Here is a 17,452-nt window from a genome sequence, read left to right on the forward strand (position 1 = left end):
AGCTGGAACCACATATGGGTACCACCACACCTGGCTAATTTTTTAAATTTTAGTAGAGATGAGGTCTCCTTATGTCTCCTGACTGGTCTTGAACTCCTGGGCCCAAGTGCTTCTCTTGCCTCAGCTTCCCAAAGTGTTGGATTACAGGTGTGAGCCACCACATCCAGCCACCATTTACATTATTAGTTCTGATCAATTTAGACCAGCATTTCTCAAAGGGAGGGGGTTCCATGGAATACATTTCCACAAGATGTCAGTAGGAGTAGGTCTATGGTCCAATATGTTTGGGAAACACCAAATTAAAGTTAACATAATGGTTCCTTCTGTAGTACTCATCAGAGCCTTTAATAGGCAAATGTGCCTCAGGAGAGACATGGGGACATGGAGGTTCAGTGCTTCCCCAACTTTGGCCATGAAACTCTTCTTGTACAAAACTTCAGTGGAACACAGTTTGGGAAACATTGTTTTAGACTCATCATCTCACAGGTCAAGATTTTGCAAAGTTAGAGACTCTTTAGCTTCTGTCAGATAATCCCATTTGGAGAGTGAGAAGATAATGAAACTGGAAATGCATGCATGTCATCAAAGCCTTTAAAAACTGCTGGTGGGGCCGAGAGTGGTGGCTCAGGCCTGTAATTCCAGAACTTCAGGAGGCTGAGGCAGGCGGATTACCTGAGGTCAGGAGTTCGAGACCAGCCTGGCCAACATGGTGAAACCCCCGTCTCTACTAAAAATACAAAAAAATTAGCTGGGTGTGGTGGTGGGTGCCTGTAGTCCCAGCTACTCAGGAGGCTGAGGAAAGAGAATCACTTGAATCTGGCGGGTGGAGGTTGCAGTAAGCTGAGATCATGTCACTGCACTCCAGCCTGGGCAACAGAGCAAGACTCCATATCAAAATAAATAAATAAATAAATAAACCAAAAAACTGCTGGTGGGCTAGGTGTGGGGGCTCTGCCTGTAGTCCCAGCACTTTGAGCGGATCATATGAGTCCAGGAGTTTGAGGCTGCAGTGAGTTATGATGGTGCCACTGCATTCCAGCTTGGGCATGAGAGTGAGACCCTGTCTCAAAAAAAAAAAAAAAGAAAGAAACTGCCGGTGGATGAACAACAGCCTCATTCTGTTGACTTCTTTTTCCTTTGTCAAGACTGACCGGAGCTCTCCCATGTCGGCTTGTAGCACAGAAGGTGGAGAGCCTGCTGTGGGGGCAGGGTTTCCCAGATTACGTGGCCTCTTTTGGAAATTCTCAGACCCAGGATGTGCTGGACTGGGTGCCCATCCACTTCATCACCCAGTCATTCAACAGGAAGGTAAAGGGGAGAAGGCGTAGGTTCTATGCTAGCAGTCTCTCTCTTCTAGGTGGGGTGATGAAGGCAGCCAGGGAAGCCAGCTATTAAGGAGGTGGGATTGCCCTGAGTGGGAGTGTGGGCTGAATCTTGGATACTGATTTTTGCCTCTTGTTAGCAATATTGTCTCTGGCCAGGAGTTTTATGGCTTTGATCCTCTGTTTTCATCTGTGAAGTGGGAATGCTAGTCATAGAGGGTGAATGGCCTCATGGGGCATTGAGGGGGTTAAGTGAGGTAACATTTATATGGCCCTGGGCATGGTTCCTAGTGGCCCATAAATGGGAACCACTGTGATCCTTATCCTGTTGCTACCATCATTATGATTGTTGGTGTCCCCCGAGCCCTCTCCAGGCATCTCATGACACTATAGATGAATGTGAATCCTGTATCAAAGACTGAGACTTCTGCACACATGGCTGTCCCACCCATTGTCCCCTGGTGTATACAGGCAGCCCGCACCTGAGAGTTTTCACTGCCACAGTTCCTCGCAGAGTTGAATGGAAACTGACAATCCTACAGATAGGTTCCTGGTCACATGTGATGCTTCTGCCCAACTTTTTCTTTTGTCTTAGCAGTCAGTGTGTGCTAAGTGCTCCTTGGCCGGGAGGCGTGCCCTCCATCTTAGCCTGTAATTGCCCAGCTTGTTCTTGTCATGGTTTCTTCAGGCCTCTCATTATCTGCTCCAGATATTTCTAGCATGGGCATAATGGGGATAAGGACTGCTCATTGCTCTGATCTGCCTTCCCACTGAGGCCAGCAGAGACCTGGGATTACTCAGTCCCTACCATTCCACTGCGAAATCTTGGCTCAGCTCTCCCGCCAGAACCAGGCACATGGCTTCTGGCTTCTTGGCTGAGTGATGACATCCAGTTACTACTCCCCCTCAGAAGGCAGGACACGGGTTGGCAGGAGAGGCAGCAGTGCACACATGGTACCGTCAGGGTCTGTGCTGATCCTGGGTGCTCAGAGGGCCTGCAGCAGCGGCTTTTGTACCAGCCCTGCCAGCACCCCAGGTAGAGGCAGAGCACGAGCACCTGCTAAGCTGTTTCCATTAGCTGCATGCTGCATCTTATAAGAACAGGGTATTTGAGAGGATTATTCAGCCTGCACAGTTTTTAAAGGCAGTTCCAAGCTAAGGAATTCCATCAGTGCTTTTTTGGCGGCCACCAAATTTAGCAGGCCTGTGAGGTTTTCGTGTCCTGAAGAGATGTATTTTAAAACTTTTTTTAATGAAAAAATGTCAGATATACACAAAAGTAGAACTGTACCATGGAGTCCCCACGTACCCAGCCTGCAGCCTCAATAGTTCCCACATTTGCCAACTGGAGAGATAGCAAAGGCAGGAAAAAGCCCTGGAAGGCCCCCTGCCCCTTGTTCCCTTGGGGCAGAGGCCTCAGAGCTGGCTCCCGAAGCAGCCAACAAAACAGGCAGCTCCTTCATGTCACCAGCAGTGCCCTTGTGCAGATGAAGAGTTGATGTCTTTGACAACATACGGATGCTGCCTGGATACCCAAATGTCACATCTTAATTGCCAGTTGATGAAATTAGCTAAATGAGAAGGCACTTACATTTCTCCTCAGAGCATTTTAACATGACATGCAGTCAGGTTTTATTTGCTAGTAATTACTTCCCCCACTCTATCCCTCCCACCTGTTTCTCTCCCAGAGTCTCTCTGAGGCAGGTGTAAAGACGTAGAGGAAGGTAGAGCAGTTATGGCCCTAAAGGGTTCACAGTTGGGTATTGGCACTACCGCAGTTTCAGGTGATACCGGCCGTTTTGGAAATAGGAGAGGATGGAAATATTACGCTTCAGCTGTTAAAAATATTTTTGGGGCATTGAGTTACTTTAAAATACGTACTTTCTCTAAGCCGTTTTTATCTGAACTTCTAGAGTCTATTCATTTTCTTGTTCAGAACATTTTGTAATATGTGAAACCTTTTATAATTAAAACTCTGCACTGCAGATTAAGTCTGACTTGTTGTGTAAGATTCTAATGGATTAACAGCATTTCGTTTTGCAGGATTCCTGCCAGCTCCCAGGGGCTTTGGTTATAGAAGTGAAGTGGACTAAATACGGATCCCTGCTGAATCCACAGGCCAAAATAGTCAATGTAACTGCAAATCTAATTTCATCCTCCTTTCCTGAGGTAGGCCTAACCTAGTTTAAAGGCATAGGTTAAGACAGAAGTCTAGACACAACTCAAGTGTGGTAGGTGACAGGTATTACTTTGTGAAAAAGATGACAATTTAAACCATAGGGGTTCATGAAATACTTCAGCAGTCATTCTTTTACCTAGTAAGAAACACTGATGACGGTTCTATTTACATTACCATCCTGGTTTAGATTGGATTTTTAAAATTCTCATAAAAATTATGATTGGTCTTCATGTGTTAATCAGACACCCTGGTAAAATTGTTTCTCTCATCCAAGTTAATGGCCGGTCAGCGCTCCAGAACCTATCAGATTCATGAACTGATGGTGGTTGAGTGAGGAAGAGAATGAAAAGTGAAAATTGTTGTCATTCTGGGAGCACACTGGAGGGTGGGCCTTGCATCTGTTTATTACAGGCCAGCTCAGGAAATGAAAGGACGATTCTTATTTCCACTGCGGTTACTTTTGTGGACGTGTCTGCACCTGCAGAGGCAGGCTTCAGAGCTCCGCCAGCCATCAATGCCAGGCTGCCCTTCAACTTCTTCTTCCCGTTTGTTTGATGTAAGTCATTACTTGAGGAAACTACGCCCCTCCTCTGAGGTCATCACCTTTGAAGTGTGTACATGGGTGCCAGAAGTCTCTAGGGGACACTGCATTTTATACTTTTTGAGATAGGTCTCGCTTTGTCACCCAGGCTGGAGCACAGTGGTGTGATTGTGGCTCACTGCAGCCTTGACCTCCTGGGCTCAAACGATCCTCCCACCTCAGCCTCCTAATACCTAGGACTACAGGTGTACACCAAAACACCTGGCTAATTTTAATATATTTTGTAGAGACAGGGTCTCGCTGTGTTGGCCAGGCTGGTCTCAAACTCCTGGGCTTAGACACTCCCCCTGCTTCGGCCTCCGAAAGTGCTGGGATTACAGGTGTGAGCCACTGCGCCCGGCCTTATTATACTCATGACCTTTGAAGTTGCCTCCAAACCAGAACACTACCCTTCTCCCCTCCCTTCCCGCCTTTTTTTCCTTTTGGAAATGTTATTCTGTTTGACTTTTGAATGGGGAATATGTTCAACACACAGGTCATAGATGGAACCCAAAAAGTCTTTGGGGAGATGGTAAAGAGAATGAACAGACCCTGAAGCAGTGAGGCACAGGGGACTTGGCCAGTTCACTCATCCCCTACTTTGAGTTGTTTTAAAAGTAGTTTTTAGTTAAGGTTTTTTCCTTTTTAGGTTTGGTTGAAATTAGTATAGAAATAGCAAAATATTATATAAAATCGTGTAAATGGAGTACACAGCCTTATGGACTGTCCCACAATTGCCATGTTAATTACAGTGGAGTCTTGGGTCTAATTGCCATGGTATGGGTGCCACAGAGGAAAGAATACAGTAGGAGGGTCCAGGGGAAAGAGAGAGTTTATTTTATACAGAAATTGTACAGTAATTGAGGTGGCAGAATGCGGTGGAGCCAGCTAGAGGCTGGCTGATGCAGCTGGGGCACACAGAGGAGGGGCCTGGGTACCCCTCTTGGGGAAACTGAGACAAGGGAAGCTATTTAGAACAGTTTGAAAATAAGACTTTTCTAGAGTGGGATGACAGCTAAAGTAGCTTCTTTTTCTTTCTTTCAGAATGCTCATATGAAAGGATACATTGGTTCCTTAATATACATGTGAAATTTGAAAACTGTACATTCAATGAGATTAAAGTTTATATACAACTAGCGATTGTCCAGCTTTGTTGCTCATTTTCAAGCAAGGCTAAAGTGTTCAACATGAGAAAATGTGATACATTTGATACAGTGCTGGGTGGGAATGAATGGGCAGCTCTTAGTGATACTGGACCTTCCTTCCACAAGGCTGTGTCCACCCAGAATCCATGCTGGCAAGAGGGAGGCAGAGGCATCAAACAGAACCTCTCACCAAGTGGCCCAGGAGGGGCAGCTGTTCCTCTTGTGACAGCACAGGCCCATGAGGCAATGTCTTCTCTTTGGCAGGAGCTGGTCTGGGTCTAGTTCACTTCACTGAGAAGTCCATGCTGTCGCAATAGCCTGTTAAGTCTTTCAATTTCTTGTTCCTATTGCAAAAGCAAACAAACACTGGCATTTGAGTGTCGCCAGGGATGTGACAATCATTCAGTGAGCCCCAGGCATAGGGCCACAGAGATGCATGAAAGCTACACTGGCATTCAATCTGCTGAGGAGACTGCTACAATCAGATAGGCTCCACTGAGCAGCAGTGAGAAGACAGGTGGGAGACCTGGCAGAGCCTTGGGGTATAGGGTTGGGCACAGCTTCAGGGAGGATGTGATGACTGGGCTAGCTCTGAAAGGATAGGCAGGCTCAGCCCAGGGAAGGGCACTCCAGGCACATGAGCAGCGCTGTACTGCAGACAGCTGCTGCAGCAGAGGCCAGCTTCCCAGATGTGCCTTTTTTTTTTTTGAGACAGTTTTGCTCCTATTGCCTAGGCTGGAGTGCAGTGGCGTGATCTTGGATTCAACCTCTGCCTCCCGGATTCAAGCAATTCTCCTGCCTCAGCCTCCCGAGTAGCTGGGATTATACCCATGTGCCACCATGCCTGGCTAATTTTGTATTTTTAGTAGAGATGGGGTGTCTTCATGTTTGTCAGACTGGTCTCGAACTCCCGACCTCAGGTGATCCACCCACCTTGGCCTCCCAAAATGCTGGGATTACAGGCATGAGGCACCACGCCCAGCCCCCAATATGTCTTCTTACCTTCTCAGAGCAGCTGAACTCAAGGTGTTGAATCTTGGCAGCCAACTGTACATTCATCTGTTTTAACCGTAAGAGTTGCCGTTCTGAACGTGTCTTAACTGAGATGATAATCCCTGAAATAAAATGGGGGTCTCAGTGATACTGGTTTCTAACTTGACCACTCAGGAAAAAAAATCTATATTTCTACACTTGTATAACGAGTTGAGAAGAGTGGTGACAGACACGCGAGACAGTCATTACTTCAGGGCATCAGAACTGGAGGACAGGGTTTTACATCTGAACTACTTTTAGTACCCAGTAACACAGTTCTCTCTCTAGCTGGCGTGGCCGAGAAATCCTTACAAATAATCGCTGATTGGCCAGGTGCGGTGGCTCACGCCTATAATCCCAGCACTTTGGGAGGCCGAGGCGGGTGGATCACGAGGTCAAGAGATTGAGACCATCCTGGTCAACAAGGTGAAACCCCGTCTCTACTAAAAATACAAAAATTAGCTGGGCATGGTGGCGTGTGCCTGTAGTCCCAGCTACTAAGGAGGCTGAGGCAGGAGAATTGCTTGAACCCAGAAGGTGGAGGTTGCAGTGAGCTGAGATCGTGCCATTGCACTCCAGACTGGGTAACAACAGTGAAACTCAGTCTCAAAAAAAAAAAAAAGAAAAATAATCGCTGACAAGATGAGCATTAGGCTCCTTAACCTAGAACCTGTTCACAATCATATGGGTGCATAGCAAGCAGCAGTGTGCTCAGGTGCCACGAAAGCACAGGCTGGGAAATGCCCTTTCCCCATAACAAGCATCTTCCGTAGGAACTCAAAGGCTTTTTTTCTTTCCTTTGACAGAGTCCAAAGTGTTTTTTTTGAGATGCGGTCTCACTCTGTCACTCAGACTGGAGCGTGGTGGCACATTCTTGGCTTACTGCAGCCTCCAAATCCTGGGCTCAAGCGATCCTTCCACCTCAGCCTCCCAGCCACTACCAATCCTCAGTAGTGGCTGGGACTACATGTGTGCACCCAACTGTTTGTATTTTGTTTTGTAGAGACAGGGTTTCACCATATTGCCCAGGCTGGTCTCGAATTCCTGGGTTCAAGCGATCCTCATGCCTCTGCCTCCCAAAGTGCAGGGATTACGGGCATGAACCACTGCATCCAACCTGTTTTTTATTTGCTTTAATTGCTTGATGTAAACCTGCTCATACCAGCTCCTAAAGGGCTGAAGAGGAAGAAAGTAGGAGACGGAGGAGAGGAGGGGGCAGAGAGGAGGCCTCCATAACGAGAGCCACAGTGAACTCAGGTGCCCAGAGTGACTGTGCATCCAGGCCTTGGATGCATGCCTGAGCCTCGTTCTCCATCCACAGCCTGGGAGTGCAGGAGACATACCGTTGATGATCCGGGCCACCCGCCACAGCCGGAGCAGAATCAGCAGGCCAAGAGCCTCAAACTCGTGCTCCCGGAACAGGAGGACAATGTCGAGGACAAATGAGACCACCACCACTACGGCATCCAGGATCTCAAACTTGTGGTGAAAGAACTCCAGGCGGAAGACATATAATTTAAAGATAATCTCCATCATAAAAAAGACCAAGATGGCGATGCTCATGTAGTGGAACACCTGAAGGGGACAAGGAACCACAGTGAGGGGAGATCAGGGCTTTGGGAGGTCAAGCTGCCCTCGCATGCACCTGCCTGGTCACCAGCAAGAGAATTCATCTGTTGGACAAATCCAGATGCCACCTGACGCTGTTCTCTGTGCTGGAAACAGCTGTGAACAACGCAGATGAGGCCCCTGCTCTCTGAAGGGCAATTAGGCAATGTTGGAATTAAAACATCCTCCAGACCCTTTGGACCAACAATTGTATGACTAAGAACTTATCCTATAGCTGAGTTCCCATATCCACAGGGACTAAGGATATTTATTGCAGCCTTGTTTGCAGAACAAACATTTTCTTCATTGTTTGTAAGATAACAGAAATGTCCAATAAAAGGCACTCTTGAAATAAATGGTGGCACCTCCATCTGGGGCCCGAGGGACACAATTGTTGAAAAGATGAAGCTGGGGGGTCTCTCCTTGCCGCGGTGCGCCAGAGCAGAGTACAAGTCTGAGACTGAGGGAGTCATGGCAGGACAGGCGTTTAGAAAGTTTCTCCCACTCTTTGACCGAGTATTGGTTGAAAGGAGTGCTGCTGAAACTGTAACCAAAGGAGGCATTATGCTTCCAGAAAAATCTCAAGGAAAGGTATTGCAAGCAACAGTAGTCGCTGTTGGATCGGGTTCTAAAGGAAAGGGTGGAGAGATTCAACCAGTTAGCGTGAAGGTTGGAGATAAATTTCTTCTCCCAGAATATGGAGGCACCAAAGTAGTTCTAGATGACAAGGATTATTTCCTATTTAGAGATGGTGACATTCTTGGAAAGTATGTAGACTGAAATAAGTCACTGTTGAAATGGCATCAATGTGAAGCTGCCCATTCCACTGAAGTTCTGAAATCTTTCATCATGTAAATAATTTCCATATCTCTTTTATAATAAACTAATGATAACTGATGACATTTAGTGTCTCCAAAATTGTTTCCTTGTACTGATATAAACATTTCCAAATAAAAATATATAAATGAAAAAAAAAAAAAAAAAAAAAAAAAAGATGAAGCTGGGTGTGGTGGCTCAAGCCTAGAATCCCAGTTACTCAGGAGGTTAGGTGGGACCTCCTGCCCAGAACCCAGTTTGAGGCCAGCCTGGGCTATATAGCAAGACCCCATCTCTAAAATAACTGAATGAATGAATGGAGGCAGATCCATATGTTCCAATTAGGAGTGATTACCAAGGTAGATGAAAAGTGAAAAGCATTCTGAGATCTTGATGTATAAATACTAGTCCTGGCTGGGCACAGTGGCTCATGCCTGTAATCCTAGCACTTTGGGAGGCTGAGGTGGGCAGATCACTTGAAGTCAGGAGTTTGAGACTACCTTGGCCAACATGGTGAAAATGTGTCTCTACTAAAAGAAAAAAAAAAATAAGAAAAAGCTGGGTGTGGTGGTGCATGCCTGTAGTCCCAGCTACTTGGGAGGCTGAGGCAGGAGAATTGCTTGAACTCAGAGTAGAGGTTACAGTGAGCCAAGATCACACCACTGCACTCCAGCTTGGGTAACAAGTCAGACTCTGTCTCAAATAAACAAACATACATACATACATACATACACACACACACATACACACTAATCTTCCTCACAGGGAGGGGAGCAACATACACTGGGGTCTGTTGGTGTTGGCTGCAGTGGGGACAGCAGGGGATGGGGAGGTTGGGGAGGGGTAACATGGGGAGAAATGCCAGATATAGGTGACAGGGGGATGGAGGCAGCAAACCACATTCCCATGTATGTACCTATGCAACAGTCCTGCATTATCTGTACATGTACCGCAGAACCTAAAGTACAATTAAAAAAAAAACAAAAAACACCAGTCCTCACACTAAGGTAACCATTTCCAGATCTGGGACAGGGACAGTACAATGTGGGCAAGGATGTCTTCAAAGACACAGAGTCATGTCAACAAGACCCAGCAGTCAGCTTGGAGAGGCTCACAGTGACAACATTTGGGACAATCTGAACATTGAAAAGAATGACTACGATTGATTGTAACACAGTGAATAAAAAATTCACAGTGTGGCACACACACCCATGCACACACACACACACGTGGGAAAACAGGGAAGTGCTTTTTTATAGAAGATTACCGACTACTAAATGTAGAAGGAAAGATAGAATTAGAAAATCACCATTTTGCATCCCCCAGTGTAGTCACTAACTCAGGCAAGGATCACCAACAGATGCCAACTGGGGAAGAGGAAATTTGCATGCTACCAAAGCAGTACCGGGCAGATGCTTTATCAGTGCAATGGGAAAAGTGTCCCGGCCAGTGGAGCAGGCCAGCATTCACTACCTAAATCAAGTGACCCGACTGAGTCGGACCTCTGGCGTGGTGTGTCTCCTGAAAATGCCACATCTGAACATCACCCACCAATGAAGACTGCCTGCTAATCAAGCCCTGGACCTAATGGTGGTGTGCAGGAAATAAACAAGGCAGGGGACCTCAAAATCATCAGACAAATCCAGAACATGGGACATCCTACTGGCTGGGATCTTCCAAGAAGGAAAAAGAAAACAAGAGGAGGACTTTTTTCTTTTTGAGACGGAGTCTTGCTCTGTCACCCAGGCTGGAATGTAGTGGTGCGATATCATCTCACTGCAATCTCTGCCTCCTGGGTTGAAATGATTCTCCTGCCTCAGCCTTCTGAGTAGCTGGAACTATAGGTGTGGGCCACCACGCCCAGCTAATTTTTGTATTTTTAGTAAAGATGTGGTTTCACCATCTTAGTCAGGGTGGTCTTGAACTCCTGACCTTGTGATCCACCCACCTCGACCTCCCAAAGTGCTGGGATCACAGGCATGAGCCACTGCGCCTGGCAAGGATTTTTCTAGGTTAAGAAAGCCCAGGGAGGCCGAGTGAGGAGGCTCATGCCTGTAATCCCAATACTTTGGTGGGCCAAGACAAGAGGATCACTTGAGCCTGGGAGTCCAAGACCAGACTGGGCAACACAGGGAAACCCTGTCTCTACAAAAAATTTAAAAATTAGGTGTAGTGGCGCCTGCCTGTGGTTCTAGCTACTCGGGAGGCTGAGGCAGGAGGATGACTTGAACCCATGAGGTCAAGTCTGCAGTGAGCTGTTTGTGCTACTGCACTCCAGCCTGGGTGACAGAGCAAGACTGTCTCAAGGAAAGAAAAAAAATTCCAAGGAGACATAACCAAATAGAATATTAGAATTCTCTATCCTAGTTTGAAAAAAAGTGCCATACAAGACATTCTTGGGCTGGTCACTTGAGGTCAGGAGTTTGATACCAGCCTGGCCAACACGGTGAAACCCTGTCTCTATAAAAATACAAAAATTAGTTGGGTGTAGTGGTGGGTGCCTGTAATCCCAGCTACTCTGGAGCCTGAGGCAGGAGAATTGCTTGAACGTGGGAGGTGGACATTGCAATGAGATGAGATTGTGCCTCTGCACGCCAGCCTGGGTGACAGAGGAGTGAGACTCTGTCTCAAAACAAAAACACAAAACAAAACATTTGGGATGAGTGAATAAAAGTGGTTGTTAGGTGGGATTATTGATCTTATTTTAGGTCTGACGATGCTCACATGGCTCTGTGGGAGAAGGACCTTAGTGGGCATGCTGAAGTAGTTAGAGTGAAGGGTCCTGACATCAAATGATCAGATGGAGATGTGTGTTTCCGCGGGGATGTGTAGTAACAAGGCAAACACAGCAAAATGTGTCTTTGCCAGTTTTCATAATAAAAAGTTGAAAAAAAGACAATGAGTATAGCAGGTATGTCAGCAGATTCTATTAAAAATAGAGGAAGAGAGCCAAGTGCAGTGTCAGGCGCCTGTAATCCCACAACTTTGGGAGGCAAAGGCAAGTGGACTGCTTGAGACCTGGGTCTAAGACCCCAAGTCTCTGAGAAACATGAAAAAAATTATTTAAGAGAAAATAGATGGACAGAGAAGATTCTCCTATACCAGCATAGATGTCACAGGGCTGCCTCTGGGAAAGGTGCCAGGAAGGAGGAGGATTTAATATTTCCTTCTGCCTTTTTCACCACTTGCAAAGACTTGCATTTACATATCAATTCCATTTTGTTTTTCAAAAAATGGGCACGGTGGTGGGGAGGATGCTTTTTTTTTTTTTTTTTTTTTGAGACAGTTTTGCTCTTGTTGCCTAGGCTGGAGTGCAGTGGTGCTATCTTGCGAGGCTCCCTGCAACTCTGCCTCCTGGGTTCAAGCAATTCTGCCTCAGCCACCTGAGTAGCTGGGATCACAGGCATGCACCATTACACCCAGCTAATATTTGTTTTTAGTAAAGATGGCGTTTCATCACATTGGCTAGGCTGGACTCAAACCCTGACCTCAGGTGATACACCCGACTTGGCCTCCCAAAGTGCAGGGATTACAGGCATGAGCCAATATGCCCGGCCGGAGATGCCTTTTTTTTTTTTTTGAGAACAGGGGTCTCACTATATTGCCCCAGGCAGTCTCGAACTCCTGAGCTCAAGCTGTCCTCCCATCTCTGCCTCCTTAAGAGCTGGGATTACAGGTGTGAGCCACAGTGCCCGGCCCCAGAGATGCTTTTAATTCTCCTGATCTCCTCCCTTGGCACCGAGGCAGGGTGTGTTCACCACCCCTTGGGTGAACGTCTGGGATGGGCTCAGTAACTGAATCAGTGAATAAACAGCACATCCTCTGATGACCCAGCATGGGTACCATGCAGATCATCAACAGAAGACAGGAGAAATGCCCCTCCTGCCCCAGAGATGGCAGAGGGGATCCACCCCACACGCTCCAGCTCACTAGCCTAGCATTGCCCAGGATTCCAGCCATCATGTGAAACAAGATTTCCTGCTTGTAGTAAATGCTTATTCATAATCTGGAAAGGAAGATGAAAACACCTATGAAACCACCACAGACCTTGCTACTCCAAGCGGTGTGTCAGCTGCTCCATTCTGCACCCCTTCTGTGCAGGTAAACATAAGCAAAACATACCAGTAAGACCCCAGAAGAGTTGCCAACCCCTACCATGGCGGCATAGTTATTCTTGTCAGGCTGGATGATCTTCAGGTCCAGGATGAGCTCAGCAAGCACCAGGAGGGCATCCAGAACCACCAAGCAGATGATGATGACCTGCAGATGAGGGAAGGCACCAGAGACTGTGACCCACATGGAGGCCCTCCCTCTTCCCATCATTAAGAGCTGGCTTGGAAGCATGTGGGTGAAACTGCTGGGCAAAGCCATAAAGGATGGGAGACCATGGCCATAGCTCTCCAGAGCACCCCCCCATTCACCCCCTGCCAGGATGGAGGCTGCGCAGGGCCAGCTCCTCTTCAGGAGAAGCCGCCAGCCTCCTTCCTGCCACCCTCCAGCCTGCTCTGCCTCCAGGCGGTGCCCCTCTTCCCTGCCTTCCCAGAACATCTTTGGCTCATTTTCTGACCCTTTGTCACTATTTCTGAAATACCACCTCTCAAACCAAACTGCCCATGTCTAGATGCAACATATAATCATTTTTTAAATTTGTGTTTTTCTTACTTTTTTTTTTTTGTTGAGACAGAGTCTTGCTCTGTCACCCAGGCTGGAGTACAGTGGCATGATCTCAGCTTACTGCAACTTCTGCATCCTGGGTTCAAGCAGTTCTCATGCCTCAGCCTCCCCAGTAGTGGGGATTATAGGCATTCACCACCACCAAAATAAGTTTTGTATTTTTAGCAGAGAGTGTTTCACTAAACATGTTGAGCATGTTGGCCAGTCTGGTCTTGAATTCCTGACCTCAGGTGATCCACCCACCTTGGCCTCCCAAAGTACTGGGATTATAGGCTTGAGCCACAGTGCCCAGCCAAGTTTGTATTTTTCTATTCCTGGGGACCGCTGTTGCTGGGGTGCTTGCAGAACAGATGCTCAATAAATAAAATGGCCCCACCTCAGCAGTCCAAGTCCTAGAAGGGACCTTGGGGACTGCCTACTGCAGGCCATTCGGCTATAGGGACAGCTGCTGTGCTCACAAATCAGCTTCTGCCCAGAGATGCGAGGTGCCTGCCCCAGCTCACGTGTGCTCATATCGGGTGAAGAGGGTGTAGGGGAGAGGAGTCCTGGGTGTCCTGGAGAATTGAGAACTGCTATGGGAAAGACAGCCTCTTGGGCTTTGTGATGAGCTGACAGAGAACTGATGGTGGCTATGGGAAGCAGCTGGCGGTGATGGCAGTCACATCGACAGCTGGTGATGATGTTGGCAAAGGCACTGATAGCAGGGTGGAGGTGACAGCATTGGGGATATCACGGTGGCAGCAGAAATTCAGCAGTGGGAGGAGCCCCAAAGGACCTTGAGTGACCCCTCTCTTCCCTTGGAAATTCCATATCCTCACCGTCCTCTCCCTGGGTTTAGCCTCTCACGCTCTCAGATCAATAGATTCTGGTCTCTGAAAATTAATATGCCATTATTTTGGTAGTTTCTGCAGTTTCAGGTTAAAATTTAAAAAGTTCAGGTCTCTGCAAGAACAGACTATTATTAATCCTTTCATCCTGTAGGTAATTATTTCAGTAATTAAAGTATTTGATGACGTGGTTTATTGTGAAAATTGCATGGCACATTGCTTTGTAATGAAGTTTTCACACATATCCAAATTCAGCAAGCTTAATAAAGGTGCAAGCCTCTAGTGGGGGTTTTGTTGTTTTCCCTTGGATTTATTTTGGAACTAAAGGGATCTGAGAGCTCATGTGATGTAAAACCAAGCCACAGAGCTACAAGGGACAGACCTGATATTCAGCCATGAAAAAGATGAGGTTCTGACCCATGCTACTATGAAATCGTCATACTTAGTGAAAGAAGGCAGACAGAAAAGATCACACATTATATGATCCCATCTGTGTGCAATGTCCAGAAATGGCAAATCCAGAGACAGAATGCAGGTCACGGTTGCCTAGGGCTGGGGGAGGGGAAATGGGGAATGGCTGCATGACTGCATGACTGCTAATGGGTACCATGTTTACATTTGAAAATGCTGTGGGGCCGGGTGTGGTGTCTCACACCTGTAATCCCGGCACTTTGGGAAGCTGAGGCAGGCGAAACACCTGAGACCAGGAGTTCGAGACTAGCCTGGCTAACATGGTGAAACCCCACTTCTACCAAAAATACAAATAAATTAGCCAGGTGTGGTGGCGCATGCCTGTAATCCCAGCTACTTGGGAAGCTGAGGCAGGGGAATCTCTTGAACCCAGGAGGTGGAGGTTGCAGTGAGCCAAGATCACGCCGTTGCACTCCAGCTTGGGCAACAAGAGCAAAACTCTGTCTTAAAAAAAAAAAAGAAAAGAAACTGCTCTGGAACTAGACAGTGGTGACTTGTACAATATTATGAACGTATTAAATAAATGCCACGGAGTCATTCACTTAAATTGATTGTTATGTGAATCTCACCTCAATTTAAAAAAAGAAACAACACAAAAGAAAAATGAGAGACCAACCCAAGGTCACAGAACTACGATGCCCATATACCAACCCTGGCCTCTACGAAAACTCGTCCTTGGGGCCCTGAATCTGCCAGTTCATAGGGAGTGCTGCTTCTGAGGGGAACCAGGTCACAAAGAAAAATGCTTAGAATTCAGAGAAGCTGCTTCATTCCAAATCCTCATCCTGGCAAAGACGGCAGGGTGCATGCCGTGGGGTGGCCAGTCCTGGGCTCAGCTCCCAGCTCCCCCATCTGCCTGGACCTTGGGCACATCTCTCAATGCTGGAAGCTTCAGCGTCCTCGGGGAAAATACAGTCTACCCCAGAGCGACAACGGGAGCATGACATGAGTGAAATGTGAAGAGCGCTTAGCACAGGGTGGGCCTGCAGTGCATGGGAATAAAAGCGAAGCTCCCTGACCCCCAGGACCGTCTTCCCTTGGCTCGACTCTGTCCTGCCCATTCATGGCTTCCTTGGGCTCCAAATCACCCCATATTCTCTCCCTGGGTTGTTCCATCCCACGTAAGATGGGACTGCAGTTAACTTTTGATATATTAAGCACCTTGGCCATCTCAAACCACCCAAGTAAGGGATCCCAGGACCTTCCTGCCAATCCTACTTGCAGAGACCACAACCCTGAGCCTTCCCGCCTACTCTGGTGTGGCCTTGCTGCTGCCACCAAGTCACCCTACAAATCTGATCCCCCAAATCATGCACTTAGGGCCTTCGAAGGCAGCCCATGGCCCATGGATGACCTTCCCAGGCCTCTTCTCTTGCTAGGTGCCTGCTGGCGACCCCCACACCCGAGCCAATTCCTCCAATGCTGCAGGCCCTTGGCAACCAAAGCCCCTCTACCTGGAAGGTCCCCCCACGACCCATCCACGGGTCTCACTCCTGCTCGGCATGCAGGTGTCACCTTCTCCAACTCCAGTCCCTGATCGGGTCCCCCCACCCCCAGGACCTCTCAGAGCCTCCCTCCTCCCTGTGGAAGGCTTCTCTTCAATTGCAATCAGCGTGTCTCAGTGATTGCTCCTGTCAGTCCTGCCTCTCTGCAGCCTGCCAAATTCTCTGTAAGGGCAAAAATGTGTCTGCCACATTTGTCACTGTACATGGCCGGTGCTCAATAAGTAACTATTGGGTGGGTGGATAAACCCCTCCACTTACTTTATAACAGGCATTTGTCTTTCTCCCCACCAGGAGTTTTTCTGGGGGTCCTGGCTCAGGGGCCGGCCCCCAACCCTAAGCCCAGGCAGGATGGGGACATCTTGAGGGGGCGGCCCAGGGCTCCCCTTGCAGCTGCAAGGAAGCTGGTTCCTTCCTTCTGCTCCTGAAATTGAGGGTTTGGGATTTCAACCCCAACAACTTAATACCACGTTTCCTTTCCCGTCACAGCCACAGAGGAGCTGGGCCTCCAGGCGCTCTGGCATGTCAGCTGGCTTGCTTCTCTGCTTTCAGCCACACAAGAGTGGGGAAAAAAAGACCAAAATAGTTTTTCTCTCTTTTACCCTGGAATAGTCAGTGATGGAAGAGACAAGGGCTGCATCTCTCTGCTTCCCGAAGGGGGACAGGCTTTAAGGAGGGACAGGTCTATTTTGATCGGGGCTTGGGGCTATCTGCAGCCCTTGAGAACTGTGAGCTTTCCTGTCGTCCCTGGGCCTGTGCCCTCCCACGACTTAAATGTGCTTCCAGGCACTCAGACACAGGCTCTGCCACCTTGGGGATGGGGATGGGGTCCAGAGACGGCTGACCATTCTCTGCCTGCATTTGTCCTTCAAAATCAGAAATGTCCGTCTAGGCTGGGAATGGTGGCTCACGCCTGTAATCACAGCACTTTGGGACGCCAAGATGGGAGGATTGCTTGAGACCAGGAATTAGAGACCAGCCTGGGGAACATAGCAAGATTTCTTAAAAAAAAAAAAAAGCCCTATTAAATGGCAGGCCATGGCCAGGCATGGTGGCTCACACCTGCAATCCCAGCACTTTGGGAGGCTGAGACAAGCAGATCACTTGAGGTCAGGAGTTTAAGATCAGCCTGCTAAATATGGTGAAACTCTGTTTCTACCAAAAATACAAAAATTAGCCATGGTGGCGGGTGCCTGTAATCCCAGCTACTCAGGAGGCTGAGGCAGGAGTTCAGTTACCTTTGCTCATCTGTGAGGACCGCCCCTGCTCGGCTTTCTCCCTGTCATCACATCTGGA

The 17,452-nt window shown here is 47.9% G+C and overlaps 2 protein-coding genes and 1 pseudogene across 16 annotated transcripts in view; 2 read left to right on the top strand and 1 right to left on the bottom strand.

Annotated features, from left to right (window-relative positions):
* The window catches only part of TCTN1 (tectonic family member 1), a 41,534-nt gene extending 32,766 nt beyond the window's left edge, over window positions 1–8,768 (top strand). The window contains exons 12-15 of one of the 3 annotated variants that reach the window (XM_078337269.1): window positions 1,146–1,308; window positions 3,366–3,491; window positions 3,913–4,057; window positions 7,065–8,768. In XM_078337269.1, coding sequence (XP_078193395.1) covers window positions 1,146–1,308; window positions 3,366–3,491; window positions 3,913–4,056 — 433 coding nt within the window. In that variant the 3' untranslated portion in view covers window position 4,057; window positions 7,065–8,768. Of the gene's footprint in view, window positions 1–1,145; window positions 1,309–3,365; window positions 3,492–3,912; window positions 4,058–5,125; window positions 5,218–7,064 lie in introns of those variants that run through there. The other 2 variants (XM_078337268.1, XM_002753003.6) reach the window with 2 other exon arrangements.
* HVCN1 (hydrogen voltage gated channel 1) overlaps window positions 4,896–17,452 on the bottom strand; it is a 40,949-nt gene continuing 28,392 nt past the window's right edge. For 8 of the 12 annotated variants that reach the window (XM_078337273.1, XM_035257588.3, XM_078337270.1 and 5 more), the window contains 2 exons: window positions 12,838–12,942; window positions 7,309–7,833 (listed from right to left, as the gene is read on the bottom strand). In XM_078337273.1, the coding sequence (XP_078193399.1) occupies window positions 7,309–7,833; window positions 12,838–12,942 (630 nt within the window). Of the gene's footprint in view, window positions 5,571–6,228; window positions 6,342–7,308; window positions 7,834–12,837; window positions 12,943–17,452 lie in introns of those variants that run through there. The other 4 variants (XM_035257591.3, XM_035257590.2, XM_078337271.1 and 1 more) reach the window with 1 other exon arrangement.
* LOC100401900 (10 kDa heat shock protein, mitochondrial pseudogene) lies at window positions 8,168–8,768 on the top strand (annotated as a pseudogene). The gene has a single exon (XR_013522109.1). The product of XR_013522109.1 is annotated as a 10 kDa heat shock protein, mitochondrial pseudogene (transcript).

This window comes from Callithrix jacchus, chromosome 9, assembly GCF_049354715.1.
Source record: "Callithrix jacchus isolate 240 chromosome 9, calJac240_pri, whole genome shotgun sequence".
NCBI lineage: Eukaryota > Metazoa > Chordata > Mammalia > Primates > Cebidae > Callithrix > Callithrix jacchus.